The sequence below is a fragment of the Abramis brama genome (genome assembly GCF_963993115.1).
Source record: "Abramis brama genome assembly, chromosome: 17".
NCBI classification, from domain to species: Eukaryota; Metazoa; Chordata; class Actinopteri; order Cypriniformes; family Leuciscidae; genus Abramis; species Abramis brama.
Window position 1 is genome coordinate 6,440,665 of NC_139979.1, and position 23,303 is coordinate 6,463,967.

A 23,303-nucleotide genomic window follows, 5' to 3' on the forward strand; every position below is an offset into this window, starting at 1 on the left:
GAACCATTTTGAGTTGCTGCAATAAAATTTCAGCAAAATTGACAAGCCTGCTGCATCATTTTTTCCACTTAGATTTCCGGGGTGTCTTTGAATTCAATCATCTGTAGGTTGATTATTTTCATTTCCATCAAACGATGTGGCATCCTTTTGTTCATAACACATTACCCAGTTCATATTAGTATAGATATCCAGCATGATATTTTTCCCCATTGAGATCTGATGTGTTTTCAAAGTGTTCCTTTAATTTTTTTGAGCAGTGTATTTTGAGAAATTCAGCGTAATGCATGATGATGTGTGTTTCCTAAATCAAATGCAAGTATAAATGAAACATGCATGAAGGCGATCAGTGCATCCTCATTAACCCCTGCCTGTTTTTTTCAGGTACAACATGGATGCAGGAAATTCTTCCCCCACTCCTGAATGGAGGAGACCTGACCTCAGTGCAAACCATCCCCAACTGGGAGAGGGTTCCATGGCTGGAGGAAAACCGAGCTCCACTGGTCCTCGATAAATTCCCTTCACCGCGAGCCATCGTCTCCCACATGCCTTGTCATTTGATGCCTCCCTCCTTTTTCAACTCCAAGGCCAAGGTATAGAAAACAGCAGGACAGCCACATCTAAGTCACTCTATAGATTTTTTTTTTTTTATAGAGTCTGTTTTTTTTGTTGTTGCTTTCTGATGATACTAGTCTTTTTGTTTGTTTTTGTGACCATTCGTGAATTTTGAGATGAAAATAAAAGGTAATATCTGTGCATGCATGGATGTGATATTTAGCATTCATCAAAGATAATCACTACACTGCTCACCACAATAGTGTTTATAAACATCATATATTATTTCTGTGCTATAATGTGCATTGTTGTCACATATAGTGTAAACTAAAAATTATGATTAGACCTAAGAGTCAACCCCTAAGCTGAGTTTATAAACCTAAACAATCCCCATAATTGTGATTTGAAATGAATAACACAACAGTTAAACCTATTATCAAATCTATTATCACAGAGTGTTTTATTAGTGTTATCCTTGACAGCAGTTGCGTGTGTTATGACGCAAAATGACCTTGTCTGCATTGGTTTCACTATATAATTCTCAGTACATTATGGCATCATAAGGAATCAGTGGCAATATCCTTACATAAGCACAAAAGCACAGTGTGTGTTTTGGGTGATTTCATATCCAGAAACATGTCCGGCCAGTCAGTCAGGTTGCATGTCTCTAATCGTGATATCTTTCTTTCCTCTTCAGGTAATCTACGTTGCTCGGAATCCTAAAGATGTTCTAGTCTCATCTTTTCACTTTCATAAAATGGCAACTTTCCTTGAAGACCCTGGAACATTTGAAGAATTCACAGACAAATTCCTGTCAGGAAAAGGTGAGGGATTCAAATATACACTAACATTCAAAAGTTTGAACTCGTTAAAAATAAAATAAAAAAAGCAGTCTCTTATGAAGAAGTCGCTCACCAATGCTGCATTTATTTGATTAAAAACACAGTAAAAACAGTAATATTGTGAAATAATTTTACTATTTTTAAATGACTGTTTTCTATTTTAATCTATTTTAAAATGTAATTTATTCCTGTGATGCAAAGCTGAATTTTTTTAGCATCATTAGTCCAGTCTTCAGTGTCACATGATCCTTCAGAAATAATCATTCTAAAATGCTGATTTGCTGCTCAAGAAACATTTCTGATTATTTCAATGTTGAAAACAGTTCTATCCTGATTATTATTGACTAGTTCTTGTACATTGGTGTGTTTTGATATATTGATGTTGCCGCTTATGAATGAATGGAGTGTGTCATAAATATTGCAATAATTCATTTGCAATTGCTTGCACAGTTCTTTTCGGGAAGTGGACTGACCATGTGAAAAGTTGGCGAAACCCTGAGCTTGGGGACAGAATTCTGTACATCACCTATGAAGAAATGCTTCAGGTAAAGTGAAGGGAAAGTAATACTCCTTCAGGTATCAGAGAGAATGAGTGACTTGCAGTTCTTTCTTTTTGTAATTAAAGGACCTCTGTGAAATTGTGGAGCGGATTTTAAACTTCCTCGGTCGGGAGCTCAGCGCAGAAGCTCTGGATCGTGTGGTCAATAACGGCACTTTCAAAAATATGAAAACAAACAACATGTCAAACTACTCTCTGGTGCCAGATGTCGTTTTGGACCAGAAGAAGTCAAACTTCCTCAGAAAAGGTACAAGCATTTAAACAGTACTGACACATTTTAAAACACTGAAAGCTTTTAAAAGATGTACAGTTTTAATGTAGCGCCCCCTAGGCCTATCTCCTGGTACTAAAGGGCGTTCCTGGGTTCTTAAATTAATCCTAGTTAACTGTATATAATATATGGAATTCTTGCTGACCTCCTGTTTAAATGTCGGTTTGTATAGGCTAACTTTACATGTGCTTTGAATAACTAATAAACTTTTAAACCACAACCCTGTGTACGTACTTTTGTGTAACTGACTTAAACCATTTTCACATGAAATATCATTTACCTATTCAATCTATTACTCAACGATATCTTACACTAAATGAATACTCAGGACTCAGTTATTAAAATGTTAAATAAAAATAGGGTTTACTGAATAAATAAAATATTAAATTCACCAAAAGAATGAATTCTCACTATAAACAAAAAAAATAAAATACAAAATGTATCAATGAAGAAAAGTATTCAACAAATACTTACTTAGCTTATTGAATAAAATTAAATCACCTCAAACCTCAAGTTTGAATTAACCTCAAAATGTAAAATAAATCAAAAGGTTACACGTACCTCAATAGCCTCAAAATGTAGTAAAAGCTTAGAAACTTGTAGGCTACATTAGCCTCACTTTATCTAACATTCAACAGTAGGCTAAAATACAGTACATAACGCATCAGCATGAAACACACACGCGGGCCCACGCGCGCGCACACACACACTCACACGTGATTCACCCACCCCAGTCCTAGCCGGCAAAGGAGCTAAAACATAACAGTTAACCGTTGCAGGCCTGGAGTGTCGCTTGTGTTCGGCGTGGCCAATAAACAAAATGACCCCTTCACTCCCTTTGGAGCAAGAAAAACAAAACAATTAAAGATACCTTAATCCCGAATGACAGTTCTTCCGTCGATTACCACACCGTCACAGATAGGCAGTCTCTCACACGCGATGTCCATGGACTGGAAATCACTCACTCGACAGGCATCCTCTCGGCGGCGAAATGTTAGCTTTGGCAAAACGTCAATAACTACAAAGTCTTCGGTTTCCAAGTTCACAAATCAGTCCGATTGTGTGCACAAAACTTAAACAAAGTCCAGCTGGCAAATATACAACGTTTGTCACGTTCTATTTTACAGTTTAATCACTAAAGCACGGAGCGAGTCCTCGACGCAACTTCTGCTCAGCTATTCAGTCTTTCTCTTCCCGCGGTTGTCGACCTTTCACCTCACATGTCATTCCATGCATACAAAAGTCATATAATAAATTATTTTTATTTTTTTTGCACCAAACATCAAAATATTACATTTTACATTATACATTTCACTTTACCAATGAAATTCTTTAAAAAAAACCCCTGAGAATAAATTTAAACACATACTTGAAACAAACAATTGTATAACAAACTACAACTCCCATAATCCTTTTCCCTTACCCAAAATGAATAGAATGGAGATGAACTACAATAAATGTTTTTCTTGAGCTTACTTCTAAATTCTAATTTTTGTATATCTTTAAGATAATTTCTTTAGTTCTAACGTATAATTATGATAAATAATCTAAATTATTTAGCACTTAGATAACTTAAATGCTTTTTAGCACTGGGCTACACCCTCCCCCTTCTGAAGGCTAGCATGTCCTCATGCGCTATCATTTAGACATTAATAAATTCTCTTCTTTCAGGGCAAGGATTAGCAAGAGAGCATCTAAAACATTGGGCCATGGGATGACACCAAAGTGTTTTGCACTTCCTCTTCTCAGGCTCTTGACTTATATGAACCACAGTAAGGGGCTTATAGACTGGCTTCCCAGGCTCATCATACGTAAAGCGTGTCACAGGTTTTACCTGTCTTTTGGGACATTTTTCACAGGTAAGTTCTTCCACAGGCACTTCATCTCCAACCACTTCACACTCAGCAGGATGTTCTCCCCCTTCAGACTCTGAGGCGTCCACAAGGTCTGGTTGTGATTGTAGACTACTTCCTGCTTTATCATCCACAAGGGTTTCTCCAGCTTCTCCAACTTCTTGAGCATGGCTTTGCTCCAAGTCATCAGACACTGGGGTACTCTCAGGTAAGATTTCTCTCTCAGGAACAACAGAAGGTATTGGTCTGAACAGTTCGCTCACATCATCTCTCAGAGGGAAATATGACACATCATGTTCCTCATCAGATGAGGACTCTTCAAATCCATCTTCAGCATTCATTTCTCTAACTTCCTCCTTCCTTGTTTCCTTTCTTACCCGCTTCTGATCTGTTTGGGTTCTGGTCACAGGGCGATGAGCAGTCTGTTTGCTCTCTTTGGGGGTCGGCAACCTCACAGACTCTCCTATGGGTAACAGGTGGTCTCTATGAAGTGTCCGTATACCTCCCATTCCTCTTTCAGGTTTCAATCTGTAAACAGGTAAGTCTGTCAATTTCTTCACAACAATGTATGGCAATGAATTCCACTTATCCTGTAACTTGTGTTTTCCTGTCAATCCCAGATTCTTTATCAACACTCTGTCTCCTTGCTCCAGAGTATGATGTCTCACTCTTCTGTCAAAGTTTTTCTTGTTTCTATCATGGTTCTTTTGTGAAGCGTCGGATGCAAGCTTGTACGCATTCTGCAGTTCTTTTTTCATGCTCTCCACATACTGCTGGTACTTCACTGCATCCTTCCCATCAGTAGAAGTGTTAAAGCATACGTCAATGGGCAAGCGGGCTTCTCTTCCAAACATGAGTAAGTATGGCGAATAGCCAGTAGCCTCATTCTTCGTACAGTTGTACGCGTGGACTAGTTGACTGATGCTCTGACTCCATTGTGACCTTTTAGCAGGATCCAAAGTTCCTAGCATTGACAGTAGCGTCCTGTTAAACCTTTCTGGTTGTGCATCACCTTGCGGATGGTAAGGTGAGGTTCGAGACTTACAGATGCCCAACATCACACAAAGGTCTTTGATAAGGCGACTTTCGAAGTCTCGTCCCTGATCGGAATGGATTCGTGAAGGTAATCCATAATGCACAAAGAATTTCTCAAACAGGGTCTTGGCAACAGTCATAGCTTTTTGATCTTTGCACGGGAAAGCTTGGGCGTAGCGGGTGAAATGATCTGTTACGACCAACACATTTGCGATCCCTCGGGAGTCTGGCTCAATAGACAAGAAGTCTATACAAACTAGGTCAAGTGGACCTGTACTTGTGATTTGACTCAATGGAGCAGCTCGTTGTGGAATTGACTTCCTTGCGATGCATCTCCCACAGTTCTTGACGTAACTCTCAATTTCAGTGGTCATTCTCGGCCAGTAAAATCGTTCCTTCAGAAGTTCAGTCGTCCGTTCAACTCCAAGGTGTCCAGTGTCATCGTGTAGGGAGCGCAGGACCATCCGACGGTATTTCTCAGGTAAGACTAACTGTTTTCTTTTGTCTCCAGACTGTTTGTTCACCACTCTGAAGAGAAGGTGATTCTTCACAATCAGCTTGGGACTTTGTCTTTGCAGGAGCACTATGCTTGGATCTTGATTCTTGGCCATAGACTGAAGCTGGCCAGTCTCGACTGCTTTCTTTACTGCACCTATGATTGAATCTTGTTCTTGAGCTCTTCTCAACTCATGGTGGCTCAATTGTTCCAAGTCGCTTATCTCCAACTGTGTCGGACAGGCATAGACGCTAGGAACACTCTTGGAATTGGCTCCTAATTGATCTATAAGTCTGTTTGACTCAGTTTTCAGGTATGGAGTGGTTATTTGGCAGATGGCTTTAACCCCAGGGGAAGATATCTCATCCCAGTCAGGTGACACTTCAGTGGATGGTAACTGACGGGAAAGCAGATCAGCATCAATGTTGTGTCGACCTGGTCTGTATTGGACTTTGAAATCGTAGGTGGCAAGAGCTGACAACCACCTATGTCCAGTTGCATTGAGCTTGGCCGTTGTTAGGACGTATGTGAGTGGGTTATTATCTGTTCTCACTGTGAACTTAGCCCCATAAAGATAATCATGAAACTTGTCCACGATCGCCCATTTCAATGCGAGAAATTCCAATTGATGAATGGGATAGCGCTGCTCAGGGGCACTGAGTTTGCGGCTTGCAAAAGCAACAGGCCTCAGACCATCAGAATATTCTTGATTAAGGACGGCGCCTAAACCATTCAGACTTGCATCTACATGGAGTACATATGGTTTTGTGGCGTCAGCAAATGCTAACACTGGGGCATGAGTGAGGCAGTGAATGATGTTATGAAATGCCTTGGTGCACTCTTCGTCCCAGCGCTCCCCAAAAGGCTCTCCCTCTTTGAAATAATGCTTCTTCTCTTGGGCAGCCTTGTGCCTGTTCTTAGGAGGGTAGCCCTTTGTGAGCTCAGTGAGTGGTCGAACTATGGCTGAGTAGTTCTTAACAAACCGTCGGTAATATCCGCAGAATCCGAGAAACGATCTTAAAGATCTCAGATCTGTAGGCAACTTCCAGTTCTTGACAGCACTCACTTTCTCAGGATCGGTGGCTATTCCTAGTGCAGAAACTATGTGTCCAACATACCTTACTTGTGGCTGACAAAACTGGCACTTGTCAAGTGATATCTTCAGACCACACTCTTCAAGTCTGTCAAGCACTTTCAGTAGTCGTTCTTCATGCTCCTCTAAGGTTCGTCCGAATACTATGATGTCATCTAAATAGACAATCACCTGAAGCAGATGCATGTCACCCACAGCTCTCTCCATCAACCGTTGAAAGGTTGCCGGGGCTCCAGTTATGCCTTGGGGCATCCGTTGAAATTCGTAGAACCCTAGGGGACATATGAAGGCTGTTTTTTCCCTGTCTTCTTCAGACATGGGTATCTGATAGTACCCACTCCGGAGGTCTAGCACAGAAAACCAACGACTGCCGGACAGGCAATCCAAGGCATCGTCAATCCGCGGAGTGGTGTACTGGTCAGGGATTGTTCTGTTGTTCAATGTGCGATAATCAATGCACATGCGAACACTTCCGTTCTTCTTTCGGACAATTACTATTGGCGACGCATATGGACTTCTGGATTCTTTGATGATGCCTGCTGCCAGCAGGTCTTTCAGGTGGCGGCGTATGTCATCTATATCCGCTGGGGCTATGCGTCTGGATCTTTCTCTAAATGGTCTGGGGTCACTGAGTCTTATGTGGTGCTCCACACCCTTGGCGAGACCCACATCCCACTCATCAAGAGAGAATGCATTACCTCTTTTAGACAGCTTCTGACGCAGCCTTTTTCTCCAGACCTCTGGAATCGGAGATTCACCAAAATCAAACAACGTCTCATCAAGAACCTTGGATGTAGATTTAGGTCTCTGGGCCATCATAACTGTGTCAGTGGGATACACATGAGCAAGAACGGTTCCAGGCAACATAGTGACTTCTCTCAATGTCTCATTTCTCAGCAGTACTTCGAAACTGTTGACATTTAGTTCAGATGACGTTAGCACCACCGGCTGAATGAGCACTCCAGCAGGTAGTGTCACAGAAAGAGGTGTTTCAACCATGACAATGTCTTTTTCTAAGGGTTCCTTGCATCCAACTTTGCAGACGACATATCGTTCACCTCTGGCAGGAACAGATAGAGGACCGGGACCCATCCATTTTACTTCCCCCTTCGGCTCTTCCACATCCATCTCTTGGCTATGGGAGAGTTTCACTTGTTTTGTCTGTGGCAAAATTCTGAAAGCGCGAGCCTGTGAGTCTGGAATGTCAGCATCTTTGCACAGAGCAGCTAAACGATGGAATAAGTTGGCATTCGTCCCAATGATGACAGGAATATGGTCTGGGCCACTTGGCTCGGGACAAACTAATGCTAACACGGAGATAGACTCACTCACTCCTGTAAGTGTGGCTGGAAACTCCACATCTACTACTATGTAGCCTTGATATGGGTAGCTGGAGGAGCTCAAACCCCATATCGAAAGACCAGTGATGGGGTGGATGGGAACATTGGGCAAGTATTTCTTTTGCCACTTGTCGAATATTATTGTGACTTGAGATCCACTGTCCAATAAGGCATTACATGAATGGCCATTGATCTTAACGCAAATAGTGGAGGCAGGACCTACCAAACCACTAGGAAGGTTGCTTTGAGCAGGTTTGCGAACATGGCTCTTCTTGCAGTGGGCATCTCTGCTCACAGTCGGATGTGGAATCGGCTCACTCTTCCCACCCTTGGCTCTCTTTAGTGCACGGAGTAGCTTTCTGATCACTTCCGGGGGGGTTTCTGACTCTTGGCACTGGCTGGCAATGTGCCCATCGCCACCACATCGGTAACAAAAGAAATCATCACGGCTGACTGAGGGCCTGTTTCTCTCATAAGAGCTCACAGCTTGCCGCTGAAATGTCGTTCTTCTTGGGGTTGCACTGCTCTCTACTTTCATTACAGTCAGCTGTTTTTGCAGTTGCTGGACTTGAGTCTTCAAGCTCTGTACTTCAGGGTCTATTCGTGCTTCAGCACTCTCAGAAGTCTTCTTTGCTTTCTGTTCTGGGGCTTCAGGTGATGCCGGGGCCTTGCATGACTCTTCCAGCTTGGCACGCAGCTCCTTGACCTCAGCTTTCAATGCTTGAATCTCAGTGGGTTTTGGTGGTGGCGACGCTTTAGGGATCACAGGTTTCACCGTTGCATCAAGCTTACACCGGGCGGCTTCATTTTCCTCCTCCTCCCGATTCTCGTTCAGTAGTTTCAAGAAAGTAGGCGGGGACTCTTTTCTCTCTCTCAGCCGTAACTTCAGCAACATCAAGTCGGACTCTACAGCGCCACGAAGAAGTTGCTCAATTCTCACCCGGTCAACTTGTGCAGGTTGTAGTCCACCTCTCTGAACTACTTTGGTCAATGACTTCCATTCGACGGAGAAACTCAGACAGTGCTTCACCGGAGTTCTGGCGAAGAAGTCTGAACGCAAAATACAAATCTTCACCGGACTCTGAAGTCCCAAACGCACTTTCAAGCGCAACAAGGTACTCAGATGCACTAGCATCACCATTAGACAATCTAACTGCCTTGATAATCTCAAGGGCAGGACCCTTTAAGCTTTCCACAATGCGCTTACGCTTCTCTTTTTCAGCGCAAACACTTTCTGCTATCATCAACTTAGCTTGCTCTATCCAATTCTCCATGGTTTCTTCTCCCGCCGGGGTAGGCACCACACCTGAGAAAACACGCAGTCCCTTGTAAGCAGTGGAATCACCAGAACGCTTTGTTGTCTTTTCCAAGAGCTCACCAACTGCACGAATTACTGCTTCAGGAGAACTAGTAGGAAGAGGGGAAAACAAAGCTTGAACATCAGTCATAGATTTGCCTTCATCTTGTAGAAGTTTTCTGAGTTTGGCTGAAAAATCATCAGGGTCAGGCTCTTTGTCTCTGACAACCACAATCTTCCATGGAGGATCACCATCCTTAGGTAATACTTCAGCAGGGACACGAGAAGAATCAATCTTTTCGCGACATTCACACAGCACCAGCAAACTTGTTTTAGACGGACCTTCTTTTGAAGAACGAACACGTACTCTGCCAAATATTTTCACAGCTTCAATTGTGCTCTCAATAAAGGCTATGCCAGCATCAGCTGGAACATCCAACAACAGCAATGCATGATCGGGCTGAACCAAGCATCATTACACCAATCCAGCAGCTCTTGTTGCAAAGCAGAACTGTTTCCTAACTCCATTTTTTTTTCTTCACACTCCAGATCAAAGACATCAATGTAAATTCAACTTAGCGCTTTCTGGAGCATCATCAACGTTAACAGGAAGGAAATTACAGCAAAAAGGATCCCAGCGGTGCCTCCATTTTGTGTAGCGCCCCCTAGGCCTATCTCCTGGTACTAAAGGGCGTTCCTGGGTTCTTAAATTAATCCTAGTTAACTGTATATAATATATGGAATTCTTGCTGACCTCCTGTTTAAATGTCGGTTTGTATAGGCTAACTTTACATGTGCTTTGAATAACTAATAAACTTTTAAACCACAACCCTGTGTACGTACTTTTGTGTAACTGACTTAAACCATTTTCACATGAAATATCATTTACCTATTCAATCTATTACTCAACGATATCTTACACTAAATGAATACTCAGGACTCAGTTATTAAAATGTTAAATAAAAATAGGGTTTACTGAATAAATAAAATATTAAATTCACCAAAAGAATGAATTCTCACTATAAACAAAAAAAAAAAAAAAAATACAAAATGTATCAATGAAGAAAAGTATTCAACAAATACTTACTTAGCTTATTGAATAAAATTAAATCACCTCAAACCTCAAGTTTGAATTAACCTCAAAATGTAAAAGAAATCAAAAGGTTACACGTACCTCAATAGCCTCAAAATGTAAGAGCTTAGAAACTTGTAGGCTACATTAGCCTCACTTTATCTAACATTCAACAGTAGGTTAAAATACAGTACATAACGCATCAGCATGAAACACACACGCGGGCCCACGCGCGCACACACACACACACACTCACACGTGATTCACCCACCCCAGTCCTAGCCAACATTATGAAGCTGCAGACTCGGAGCCTGCATCTACAGTCCCGCACCCAGAGTCCCGCATTCTCAGACCCCTCGTTTTTCGAGACAGCGCCTCCTACTCTTTCGAAGATCGTATAACATCCTTATCCAAATGCCATTGAAAACAATAGGATGCAATATTACGGTCTCGTTTTATTTAAAGAACGTAAATATTTGCGTTCCCTGCTTAATGCATGTGCCAGAAAAACTCATTGTGTTCTCTGACTAACAAATTACCCAGTAGTTATTTTTGGAGCGTGGGTGTAATTGAAAGAAAATTACTGATGGAAGGGATACAATTACAGATTGAACTATCTTCTGAAAAATATTGTGATATAATATTGCTACAATGTTTTTTTTAATTCAAATTCCAATTTTTCTTTCAGTTCAAATGGTCTAATTAACATTATACCATGCTAACATTACAAAACCTGTTTTTTGATATTTTGAATGCAAAGCAAAACTCAAATAAGAATAGACAAAACACCAATAATAAACAATTCTGTACTTTATTTAACGAACACCTAAACATCATCTTGCTGTAAACAGGACAAAGCAAAGAAAAAAGGAAGAAAGAATTGTGTTAGTGACTTTACTTTTCATCTTCAATTGCATAAAAAAAACCTCCTCATTTATAAGTCGCTTTGGATAAAAGCGTCTGCTAAATGAATAAATGTAAAATGTAATGTAAATGCATAAGGTAAAATAATTACTTTCTGGTAGACGAATGTTTCTTCTTTTTTCATTCTTTTTGCAATCGCTCTGTCAAATTCCTCGACTTCACTAAAATTAAAGATGAATGCCATTGTCAAAAATATTGTGTAAAAATAAATATATATATTTTTTTTTTTTGCAAATGCAAATTACAAGCATACCTAGGGTGATAGGGCCACGGAGGAACACCTCCTCAGCCTCCTGCCAGGATAATGCCTGCATCTCACATAGGCCATGAATGATGGCCTGTCCATTAAAATAAATAAATTAATATATAAAACATTTCAGTCAATACAAATTAAAAGAAGGAACCCAAACAAAAGGCCAAATGACACATTCTAGCTCACATGTTAATACCATAGACTGGTTAATACATAGTGAAGGCATAGTAAATTTGATAGGCAATTGTATGAGTTGTAAATGGCTGGCAACAACTTCATATCACAGTTAAATTAATATTGATTAATTTTAATACTTACGTTTTATAAGAACTAATTTAAGTAGTCTACATAAATTATATAAAGTAAAATAATTACTCCGGCATTAATTAATTCAATTTATAGTTTTAGGAGAAAAGGTCCGGTAATTAAAAAAAGGTCAAAGGGTAAATCTGATTAAATAATTAATGATGACATTCTTTGATATTAACACACTTAATGTATTTAATTGGTCTACTTTAATGTCAACTAATTTTAATACAATTTTTACAATGGCTTGTCTACAAAAAGTCCAAGGTTAAAGGCTAACGTTAGCTATCAAAATATTTTCGGGGAAAAAAGGTGAAAAAACATACATTAACGGCTCAAATTTTGTTACAAACTATCTTTACAAATATTAAATGGACTATTCATATGTTGGTGTATCGATCTATAAAGTAGTTTGATTAAAAAAGAAATCGAATGAGTATGATTCGCTAAATAAAATTGACGATACTTACGTTTCTGCTTAAGTTCTTCAAATGTTTATCCGATTGATAGGAGGCGCTGTCTCGAAAAACGAGGGGTCTGAGAATGCGGGACTCTGGGTGCGGGACTGTAGATGCAGGCTCCGAGTCTGCAGCTTCATACTCGTCCTAGCCGGCAAAGGAGCTAAAACATAACAGTTAACCGTTGCAGGCCTGGAGCGTCGCTTTTGTTCGGCGTGGCCAATAAACAAAATGACCCTTTCACTCCCTTTGGAGCAAGAAAAACAAAACAATTAAAGATACCTTAATCCCGAATGACAGTTCTTCCGTCGATTACCACACCGTCACAGATAGGCAGTCTCTCACACGCGATGTCCATGGACTGGAAATCACTCACTCGACAGGCATCCTCTCGGCGGCGAAATGTTAGCTTTGGCAAAACGTCAATAACTACAAAGTCTTCGGTTTCCAAGTTCACAAATCAGTCCGATTGTGTGCACAAAACTTAAACAAAGTCCAGCTGGCAAATATACAACGTTTGTCACGTTCTATTTTACAGTTTAATCACTAAAGCACGGAGCGAGTCCTCGACGCAACTTCTGCTCAGCTATTCAGTCTCTCTCTTCCCGCGGTTGTTTTACCACCAAACATCAAAATATTACATTTTACATTATACATTTCACTTTACCAATGAAATTCTTTAAACAAAAACCCTGAGAATAAATTTAAACACATACTTGAAACAAACAATTGTATAACAAACTACAACTCCCATAATCCTTTTCACTTACCCAAAATGAATAGAATGGAGATGAACTACAATAAATGTTTTTCTTGAGCTTACTTCTAAATTCTAATTTTTGTATATCTTTAAGATAATTTCTTTAGTTCTAACGTATAATTATGAACCTTAATTAATCTAAATTATTTAGCACTTAGATAACTTAAATGCTTTTTAGCACTGGGCTCCATTAATAATAAACATACATGCTCAGTTGGTTCATCCCATTTATGTTTTTGACTGAAACCATTCTGTTTATTTAAAGGTATCGCTGGAGACTGGAAGAATCACTTCAGCCCTGAACTTGATGCCAAATTCACAGCTGTAATTCAGGAGGAAATGAAAGGAAGTAACATCAGATTCCCATGGGATGAGAAATGAGCGAATCTCTTGTAATGTCATCCCAGTGCACATCAAAATAAACAGTCATAGTTGCAATGTGTGATGGTTTACTTGACTTGGTTTCTATGTTGTTTATTCGAGTTTAAGGTTTCATTCCCCATCAGGCAGCACAGCATGAAAGTTAGTTATTTAGTTAGATGCATTTACATTTAATTCATGTATTGCTGCAAAATAATGAGATTTATCTTTGAGAAGGACTGTGTTTTTTGTTTTTGTTTTTTTTTTACAGTGAAATATCACTTGGATCTATTTCCTGTTGGATTTGCACCAAGCATAATACATTTTCCATATACTTTAATATAATTATTCACAATCAAAAAGTATATATATACACTACCATTAAAAAGTTTTAAATTGGTAAGATTTTTAAAGTTTTTAAAAGAAGTATCTTCTGCTCACCAAGGCTGCAGTTATTTGAGCCAAAATACAGCAAAAACAGTAATGTGGGGGGAAAAAATACAATTTATGTGTATGCAAAGCTGAATTTTCAGCATCATTACTCCAGTCTTCAGTGCCACATGATCCTTCAGAAATCATTCTAGTATGATGATTTGCTGCTAAAGAAACATTTATTATTATTTAGGGCTGTCAAAGTTAGCGCGTTAATCACGCGTTAACGAAAAATCATATTAACGGCACTAATTTTTTTAACGGGCGATTAACGCAGCGCATATTTTCTGTTTGACCCGTGGCCCAACCCTAGTTGGAGAAATGGAGATACACCGTGTTGGCAACTTAGCGACATTGCAGACCCCTTTAGCGATTTTTTTTTCCTTCAACAAAGCGCCCAAACCTTATTTAGTTTCTGAGAATCTACCGGCTCTCTCAGCACGCGCGCGCGCGCGCCTCTCTCTCTCTCTCTCTCTGCGTCTCGCGCGGAGGAGCAGCGCTTTAATTCAGTTAAACAGATATTATGTTGCTTCTCTAATTTTACAAATATACACGGATATTGTCTTTAGCTTATGTGTATTTGATTTCACCAGACGACGGCTCGATTATCAGAATTTTTGTGCAGTTTAACGTCTTGGAAGGGAGAGCTGGTTATGTTTATTGGGTCGCGTTTCAGTCACCATTTCAAATTCATTGCGTTGTTTGACAATAGAAACAGTAAAATATACCAATGAAAACAGTTTTATTGAGAATTTAGCTTCATCAAAATGGGCACAGAGAGAGACAAACTATAATGTAATAATAAATAATAAATGTACATTTAGCATTTTCAGAAGAGCTGCCCTGTCATGCAAAAATCTAAACATTTTTTTTGTTAGTAAATTGCTCAGTGCAAAGAAAGAGAAGTAATGGGAACATGGTATTTCTTTGTTCTTTCTACATGTGTCTAATAGACATGAACAAGTTCTTTGAAAAAACATCTATGACCTTTAAAACATGTCTCGTCTTCATGCTCTATATTGACTATGGTTTCAATAATAAACATACATTTGCATAAAGCATCTATATTTATCCATGCCCACGTTGATTAGAGTATTACAAACTTGAAAAGTATTAATTTAAGGTATATTTAGAACAAATAAAAAAATGTGCGATTAAATGCGATTAATCACGAGTTAACTCACGACAATCATGTGATTAATTGATTAAAAATTTTAATCGATTGACAGCCCTATTATTATTGTTATTATTATCAATGTTGAAAACAGTTGTGCTGCTTAATATTTGTGGATATATATATATATATATATGAAGAGTTAAGATGCAAAAGCCTTTAAGTGGCATCTGAAATTTTCTTCTAGAATGATAATTTTTATCAAGCTTGTATATTTAAGTTCACTAATTTCACTTCATTTAAAATTACCTATTAATTGCCATTTAAGTGAAATATACGAACTTGATAAAAATGAATGAAAAAAAATCATTCTAGAAGAAAATTTCAGATGCCATTTAAAGGCTTTTGCATCTGAACTCTTCATATATATATATATATATATATATATATATATATATATATATATATATATATATATATATATATAATATTCATGATTCTTTGATTAACACAGTTAAAAAGAACAGCATTTATTTGAAATAGAAATCTTTGGCAACATTATAAATGTCTTTACTATCACTTATTTTGATCGAATTTATCTTTCAGAGGCAGACATTATTTTATCAATATATTAGAATTTTTATATATTCATGATATTTTTATGTTACTTTTTGTTTTAAAGTAATGTTGTGCACCAATAAATTGTGCTTAAGGTCAGGAATATTCTTTAAAAAAGTCCAATTTCATGGTAGATGCTGAAAAATCCCATTAAATTCACAGCAAAAGCTGCATGTTTGAAAGCATCTAAAATCTCACTCTAAAAACACTACATGCAGGTTTATGTGTTTGTTTAACTTGGCTGATGCTTTACACAATGCCGATCATTTGTGCTTCAGCGAATCTCACCATGTACTGCAGGTCAATGAAGGGGTCGTTGATGGCGGTGACAATGTTGAAAATGCTGAAAACAGTCAAAAAAACTATTTGATGAAACGAAAGTTCAATAGAACAGCATTTATCTGAAATAGAAAGCTTTTGTAACATTATACACTACCATTCAAAAGTCATGGGGTACATCAACTGTTAATATATAAAAATATATTCTTTTGTGTTCCAACAGAAATCCAGGGGCGTAATTTGTGGGGGGGAGATAACACCCCCCCCCCCCCCCCCCCCAATATTTAAATCTATGCATTACAACCCCCCCAATATTTATACCATGATCACATGAAAAGGAGGCATACCCAAACTTCAACCCCCCCAATGTTCAAACCAAATCTACGCCCTTGCAAAAATCCATACAGGTTTGAAACAACTTGAGGGTGAGTAAATGATGACAGAATTTTCATTTTGAAATGAACTAATCCTTTAAATATCTGCATTTACCCGTAGGACAGAAAAAAAATACAAACAAGATATCTGTTAACAGTGTTTCTCTTGGACAGCAGTGAAATTAAACAGAAAGAAAATGGAGGCTATTTTTCAGCGCAACTGACAACTAATAAAGCAATTATCCACTCAAGGCCGTGTTTACCAGTTATCATTTTATTGCAACCTGGCTTATTGCTTTATTCTTCAATCACCACCTCCAGAGATTGAGCTGCTTTGTGCCAGAATAGTTTCACTTTCAAAGAAAAGGACTCATTGTAAACAAACACATTCATTTAATTCAGTTCCAGAATATTCAAATGAAGCTTATGACGTACTGTGATTGGTTGTCAGATTCGCCGCACGTAAACTGGCATTGACATAATGTGAATGCGCTCAGTTTGCACTTGCGTTGTTGTGTAGGCCTACGTGCTGACTAGTGTATGTACTAGTGTATAGACTAGTGTTCTTCTCCTCTGAGGGCATTTCACCCCAGGGCCGGTGCCGTACGTGACTGCGCTGGGGTCCGCTGCAGACTCCCTCTTTACCGATAACGCTAATGAACTTCCTGTGATTTCCTGTAATTGAGGCACTTTGGGCGGGACACACGTGTGAGCGTAGGCATCGTCCAGGCGTGTCGAGGGCATTTTTCAGGCATATAGGCAATCACAGTGACATTGTTGCTTCCTGATTGGGCAGAGGAACCATATATCCTCACGTATTGTCTGCGCTAGACAGCTGGCGTATTGACGGCCGCTGCAGTGCGCATGTGCATCGAACACAGATAAACGATCAGCTGACATCATTAGGACAGGATGGACACTGGAACAGACGGATATCAAAGTGTCTCCTCTCAGATTGTCCCTGGAAAGCCCTACATGGCATGGTGGGTGTCCATGGGCGTGGATGACAGCGACTCTCTCGACTCTCTCAAGAACAAAGGGTCAGCTTTTATTTGGACTAGTGTCGACACTCCAGGGATGTAGAGAGATAAAGAAAGGCAGGGCTGTCTGACATAAGCAGTGCTCTTTAAATCTTTAAGTCTTGCAAAGGAATTTATTTCCTTTGATTCTGTCATTCTGTTCTCATCCATGGCTGATTATTTACTTGAAACAGTCTCCTTTAGAACATTTACATCCAGTCCTGTTTTTTCTTACCCATTATAATGTATTTATTGCTATTTCCCACATTTTAGATTAAGAGTGAAGTCATCAGAACTGTCAAATAACACAAATGTAAGAATGGAAATTATATAGTGACCAGAAATATATTCAGTGGTGGAAAGAGTAAATTGTACTTAAGTAAAGGTTTTGCTACTTAAGTAATAATTTACTTGAATACAAGTAGAAGTACTGAAAAATAATATGACTCAAGTAAGAGTAAATAAGTAGTTTGCTTAAACGGACAGTATGGAATTTTTTTTTCACTAGGGGTCGCTAACCTATTTACAATAACAAAGGCGTAGATTGATGACGCAACATTTGCTAAGAACTATGGATCTTGTCGTCAACGTCAAGCCAACCGATCTAATAATGTTTATGGATGACTGAATACATCAATGTTTTTATCGTGACTGTGATATAAAGCAGTTCGGGATTGCTAAGAGACTGTTATCAGCTCCACACGCGACGCGAGTCCCGCGGATATAAAAGGAATATGGACATTTCATTCTACCGAACTACACGCAGAATTACTACTCACAGATCAGTTTATTAGACAAATTAAACTTGTGAGGTAACGCAGCGCTGTTTCACTTGGTCTAACATTATTACACTATCACACTAAACTGCATTTGAATGTGTTGAAATGTATGTGTTAGTTTGTCTGTATGAGACTAGCAGTAAGCTAGATCAACATTAGAATAACATACAGATCATATTCTAACATTTTATCATTGTTGAACTATATAACATTGATTAGTTTTATGTAAATGTGCTCACCTGTTTAATAAAGTACATGTAGGAGCGGTCGAAGTCTCGGACGTGGAGCTCTCGTTTATATACTGTCTATGGGAGCTCTCGGCATCTCGAAAACACCGCGCTGATATTGATTCTCGTTTTAGTTCTCCTTTTTTATCCAAAGTCTGCTTGCCATGGTCCATAATGTTTGAACGAAACAACAACAGCGTGCAAATAGACATTGCGAACTACACAGTTGTCCGCGTCAGTCGCTTTGGTTACTATCAGAGGGCTCTGGTTCATAGCTCTGGTTGTTATGCCAGTACGAGCGGAAACCAGGGACAACGCGGATATGACGCCATTGACGGCGACAAAATGGAAATAAAGAAACGGGACGTTTCTCGAATTAAATTACAAATTTCTCCTGGTTTGAAAGTTGTTGGAAACAGTCAGGATAATGTAAGTACACAACTAAAAAAAATATATAACATAGATATAGTGATTTTTGCTATTTTTAAAGCAAAAAAAGTTACATATTGTGCCTTTAAAAACTACTTTAGTATTATTTTTCTTTTTACCCAAAATGGGGAGATGATAGCGATATGCAGCGCTAAACACTCTCATGTCATATCTGTTTCATTCATACTGGAAGCCCAGTACGGATTCATCCCCCGCGCACAAGGTCCACAAGTGAGATTCATAGAAGTATTAAACTTATGACATTTCAGGAAATGCCTCATATATGGATATAATAACATGCAAATAGAGACGTTTTGACTGATGAAACATGAAGACAAACAGATGATAGCAATAATTTATCTGTGTTCATCAAGCTATCTCAGGTATTTTCATAAGAATGATGTATGTCTTTAAAGGGATAGTTCACCCAAAAAGAAAAATTAGCTCATGATTTACTCACCCTCAAGTCATGACATTCTTCTTTCAGACGAATTCAATCAGAGTTATATAAAAAAAAGGGTAACACTTTAGAATAATGGTCCGTCATTAATGCAGGAAGTAATGCAGGACTAATGAGTAGCACTACATTAACACTTCAGCTACTACTATTAACTAATATGGAAACACGCTTGGAAACTAATCAGTAAGTAATATCAAATTTAGGAGATAGTTCATTATTATGTAATCAATAATTACTTAATGAGATAAGCCTCATTAATAACTATTAACGAACTGACTAATTATTAAGAATATTATATAGTGTGTCTGAGATGTAATCAGTCATAATTTTTACTCTGAATGTAGTCATAAAATGCATCACTAATTACTCAAGTGTTACCTAGTTACTCTGCAGGAACTACTAGTGATCTGGACCATTATTTTAAAGTAAAAAATATGTTTTTCACTTTAAAATAATGGTCCAGATCACTAGTAGTGCCTGCATAGTGACTAGGTAACCCTTGAGTAATTAGTGATGTATTTTATAACCAAGTTGAGAGTAAAAAAAAGACAATTGCTAACGTCTCAGACACGTTATTGTTGTGATTAGTAATTAATTAGCAATTCTTTATAATTTGTCATAATTGCCTATTAGTTCTTAATGATGCCAATATCATTAGGTAATTATTGATTACCTAATAAGGAACTATCTTAGTCCTAAATTCGATATTACTTACTGATTAGTTTGTTTCCATATTAGTTAATAGTAGTAGCTGAAGTGTTAATGTAGAACTACTCATTAGTCCTGCATTACTTCCTGCATAGTTACTTATTAATGACGGACCATTATTTTAAAGTGTTACCAAAAAATGTCCTGGCTCTTTAAGCTTTATAATGGCAGTGAATGGCTGGAGAAAATTTGAAGCCAAAAAAAGTGCATCCATCCATGATAAAAGTGCTCCACTTTTACTCCAGGAGGTTAATAAAATCCATGCATTTGTGTAAGGAAAATACCCATATTTAAAACTTTATAAACTATAAAGCTTCCGCCTGATGGCCGTACGCATCGATTTAGGGTGGAAGACTAACCCCTGACCCGACGCACAACGTAATATGACGAACGTGGAAGCTCAGAGGAATGAGCTAAACAAAACCCTGGTCGCGAATTAGCAATTTTGAAGAGAAATGTCAGAGGATTTCGTATAATAAAAGAGGAGCTTCAGTTTGTTGCATAGACCTATTTGTTTAAACCATACATGCGCCACGGGTTACCCTTGTGGTGCAAGTCGAATTCTAAAATTCTTCTTCTTTGTCTTCTTTTTATTATTATCACTAATTAAAACTTAGCTTTTTTTAATTTTTATTTATAATTTTATAGGTAGGCTAAGTACAATTTATATTTGTCTACTAGTGAAATTGTTTTATTCGTGCGTGCATCAAAGGGTTAAAGTTAAACCAAAACAATGATTTTTTAGGCTTAACAAACCTACACAAACTTTTAGGTCTTTTTTATTTTTGTAAATAATAATAATGATAACAAAAAAATGCCGCAGTTATAAATTTTACAACAAAGCACTGAGCAGCTTTGAAGCACTTTAAACTGAAGTGTTATTTCAGGGTTGTTGTTTGAGTGTTGTTATCTGGGTCAGCATGTGTCATGCTGTATTTCCTGATCAAGCCATTTAAGTTTATTTTTCTTTGCTATTCCGAGATCTTTCTCCCTGGACTTGTGGGTGGCCTTTTGAAGAAACCAATACATTGCATTGTGGGTATGTAATTGGCCCTTGTTTTTTCCATTATGCTCGTCCTTTAAATAAATGCTTATGCGAGTCCACAGTACCAGCACAGAGGACTCACCAGGTCACAGGTATTTGCCAGCATTTGTAAGCCATTTTAGCTCCAGACTTTTAACTGCAGAGGCACAATAAGTTGGTGCTTTGTGCACATATTCACTTCGACTGACAATGCAAAATGTCTATGTCTCGGACAATTTAGGGATAAGTGGGCACTGCTCTGCGCTATCAGTAATGATGCAGATGTATTGCATTTGGTTTATTAGAAGGTTGCATAATCATGCAGTGAATTCAGATTGACTCCTGGGAAGGGCAAAAACATCACAGACTATCGAAGACCAACACAGACCTCGTGATCAATAGCCAGTCCACTCAGTGACAGCAGTCTCTTATGTAAAAGACAGCTGTGAAGGTCATGTTTATAAAGTTGAGGAAACATCCTCTCATAGCTAAGTGACATGGCATTTCACAACTCAGCACATTTCATGATGTTATACGTGTACTCCCTGAGGTCAAACGTTTCATAGTTAGCTAAGAAACTTTATTTCAGCTGTTATTTATAGACTATCAGTGGGTCAAAGGTTTACATACACTTGTCATCCATCCATCTATCTCATCATCCATCCATATATACTGTATATAACTCCTAAATATGACAACATGCCAGTCAATTTTTGACCCATTTCTAATACAGTAAATTAAATATGCCTCTAACTATTGTTTAAAGATGATTTCTGATTTAGAATTTAGATTCCCTAATTAACTTACCAAAATAAATGTTTGGGAACATAGGGTGTGTGAAAAGACACAGTTTGAATATATTTTGCCCTCAACTGGTACACAGCAAAAAGTCCAGTGTTGAATTAACTCTCACAGAGTTGATTTCAACACTTTTTGAGAGTTTATATAGCTCCACACTTTCCAGAGTTAAATTAACACTTTTACAATAGTTAAACATTTAACACTATACCAGAGTTCCTTCTTTGACTCTATAAAGTGTTAAAATAACACTCAAATGGATACAGAAAAACAACACTGTTCAGAGTTACATGTTTTATTAATTATTAGTTAGTTTCAATCTGTAGTGTTAAAAAATATCTACAAAACATAGTTAAATAAACTCAAGCAGACAAAATAATTTCCATCAACTTGTTTATTTTTAATTCTCTTTTGCAGTGCAATTTTAAGTCGATTTAAAACATTACAAAAGAAGGTATGATATACAAATGTTCATCTGCAACACTGTATGAGTTTTGAATATCAAATGGCTTACAAAATGTAATCTCTGACATTTTTATAACACACCTTTCCTCACTTCGTAGTACTCTGAATGCATGAAGATGCTCATCAAAATTCTCTGTAAATAGTTTGTTTACCAATAGATAAATGAGGTTGTCAACCAAAAGTACATCACTTATTTGACAAAAGACTGGCATTTCATCTTCCATTGCACTGCAAACAACAAGTCCAGCTCTATATTCGACACCATCAACTTTAACCCAACTGGTTGAGAAGACATCTTTTGACAAGATCATTTCAAGGATATGATTGCTGACCACATTCTCATCTCGTAGGGAAAATGATTTAATTGGACCAAACTCATTATGTTTGAGGGTCAAGGATTCCCAATGATAAGCAATGGCCATTTGATGCTTTTTAGCCAACGATTTTGTTATGTTTTTGAAATTTTTAAAAAAATCTTTGAACATCTTGTGTTTGGCCTCAAACCTCATAGACCACATATATAATAAAGGGCCAATTTTCCTTATTGAAGAGGGGTAATGTATCATAAAATGATGCTTGGGTATTAAATTTTTATGTGGGTACAAGTACTTAAATAGTTTGTGGTGGTCAGCAATCAAGTGCTTCAAATAAACTGTCATGCCTAAAGTGAGACAAGGTGAAAACACAATGTTCATTATTTGGAGTAACAATAACAACAAACTCCAGTGTTTGTGACCTGGAGGAACAATGTCACCAAACAAAAGAGGCAGGTTTTTCACAAGACATAATGTCTGAATGGAATTTAAACCAACACCATTACCAGCACTATCCAAAATAACCTTTGTGGGGCGGTTTTTACGTTCTAAAAATCCGTAATCAAAAGAATAAATCCTCGAAAGCAAGTCCTCTTCAGAGATAAAGTTTTGTGTGAGATATCCTAAAAGCAATTTAGTTTCGTACTGAGCCACACCCTCTAGAAGATCATGCATTATATCGAATGAGTAGTTATTGCAAACATGAAAATACTTCAGTGTATTAAGTGTAGAATTTTTTTTCAAACCATACAGTGACCTCAATTGTGGGTTTTCCTGGAGAGACTGGCAATG

General features: G+C 38.1%; 1 protein-coding gene and 1 long non-coding RNA gene across 2 annotated transcripts; one reads left to right on the plus strand and one right to left on the minus strand.

Annotated features, from left to right (window-relative positions):
* The first annotated feature begins 314 nt into the window (after positions 1–314).
* On the plus strand, positions 315–13,549 carry LOC311067533 (sulfotransferase 2B1-like). Its single transcript, XM_084089449.1, has 5 exons — positions 315–590; positions 1,250–1,376; positions 1,845–1,939; positions 2,020–2,200; positions 13,377–13,549. The coding sequence occupies exons 1-5, from the start codon at positions 330–332 to the stop codon at positions 13,490–13,492; spliced, it is 780 nt and encodes a 259-aa protein (XP_083945575.1). The 5' UTR covers positions 315–329; the 3' UTR covers positions 13,493–13,549.
* Positions 11,588–13,007, minus strand: LOC311067534. The gene is made up of 3 exons (XR_014603232.1): positions 12,634–13,007; positions 12,364–12,514; positions 11,588–11,672 (listed from the first exon to the last, which is right to left on the minus strand). It is a non-coding gene; the product is annotated as an uncharacterized lncRNA (long non-coding RNA).
* Positions 13,550–23,303: the final 9,754 nt, after the last annotated feature.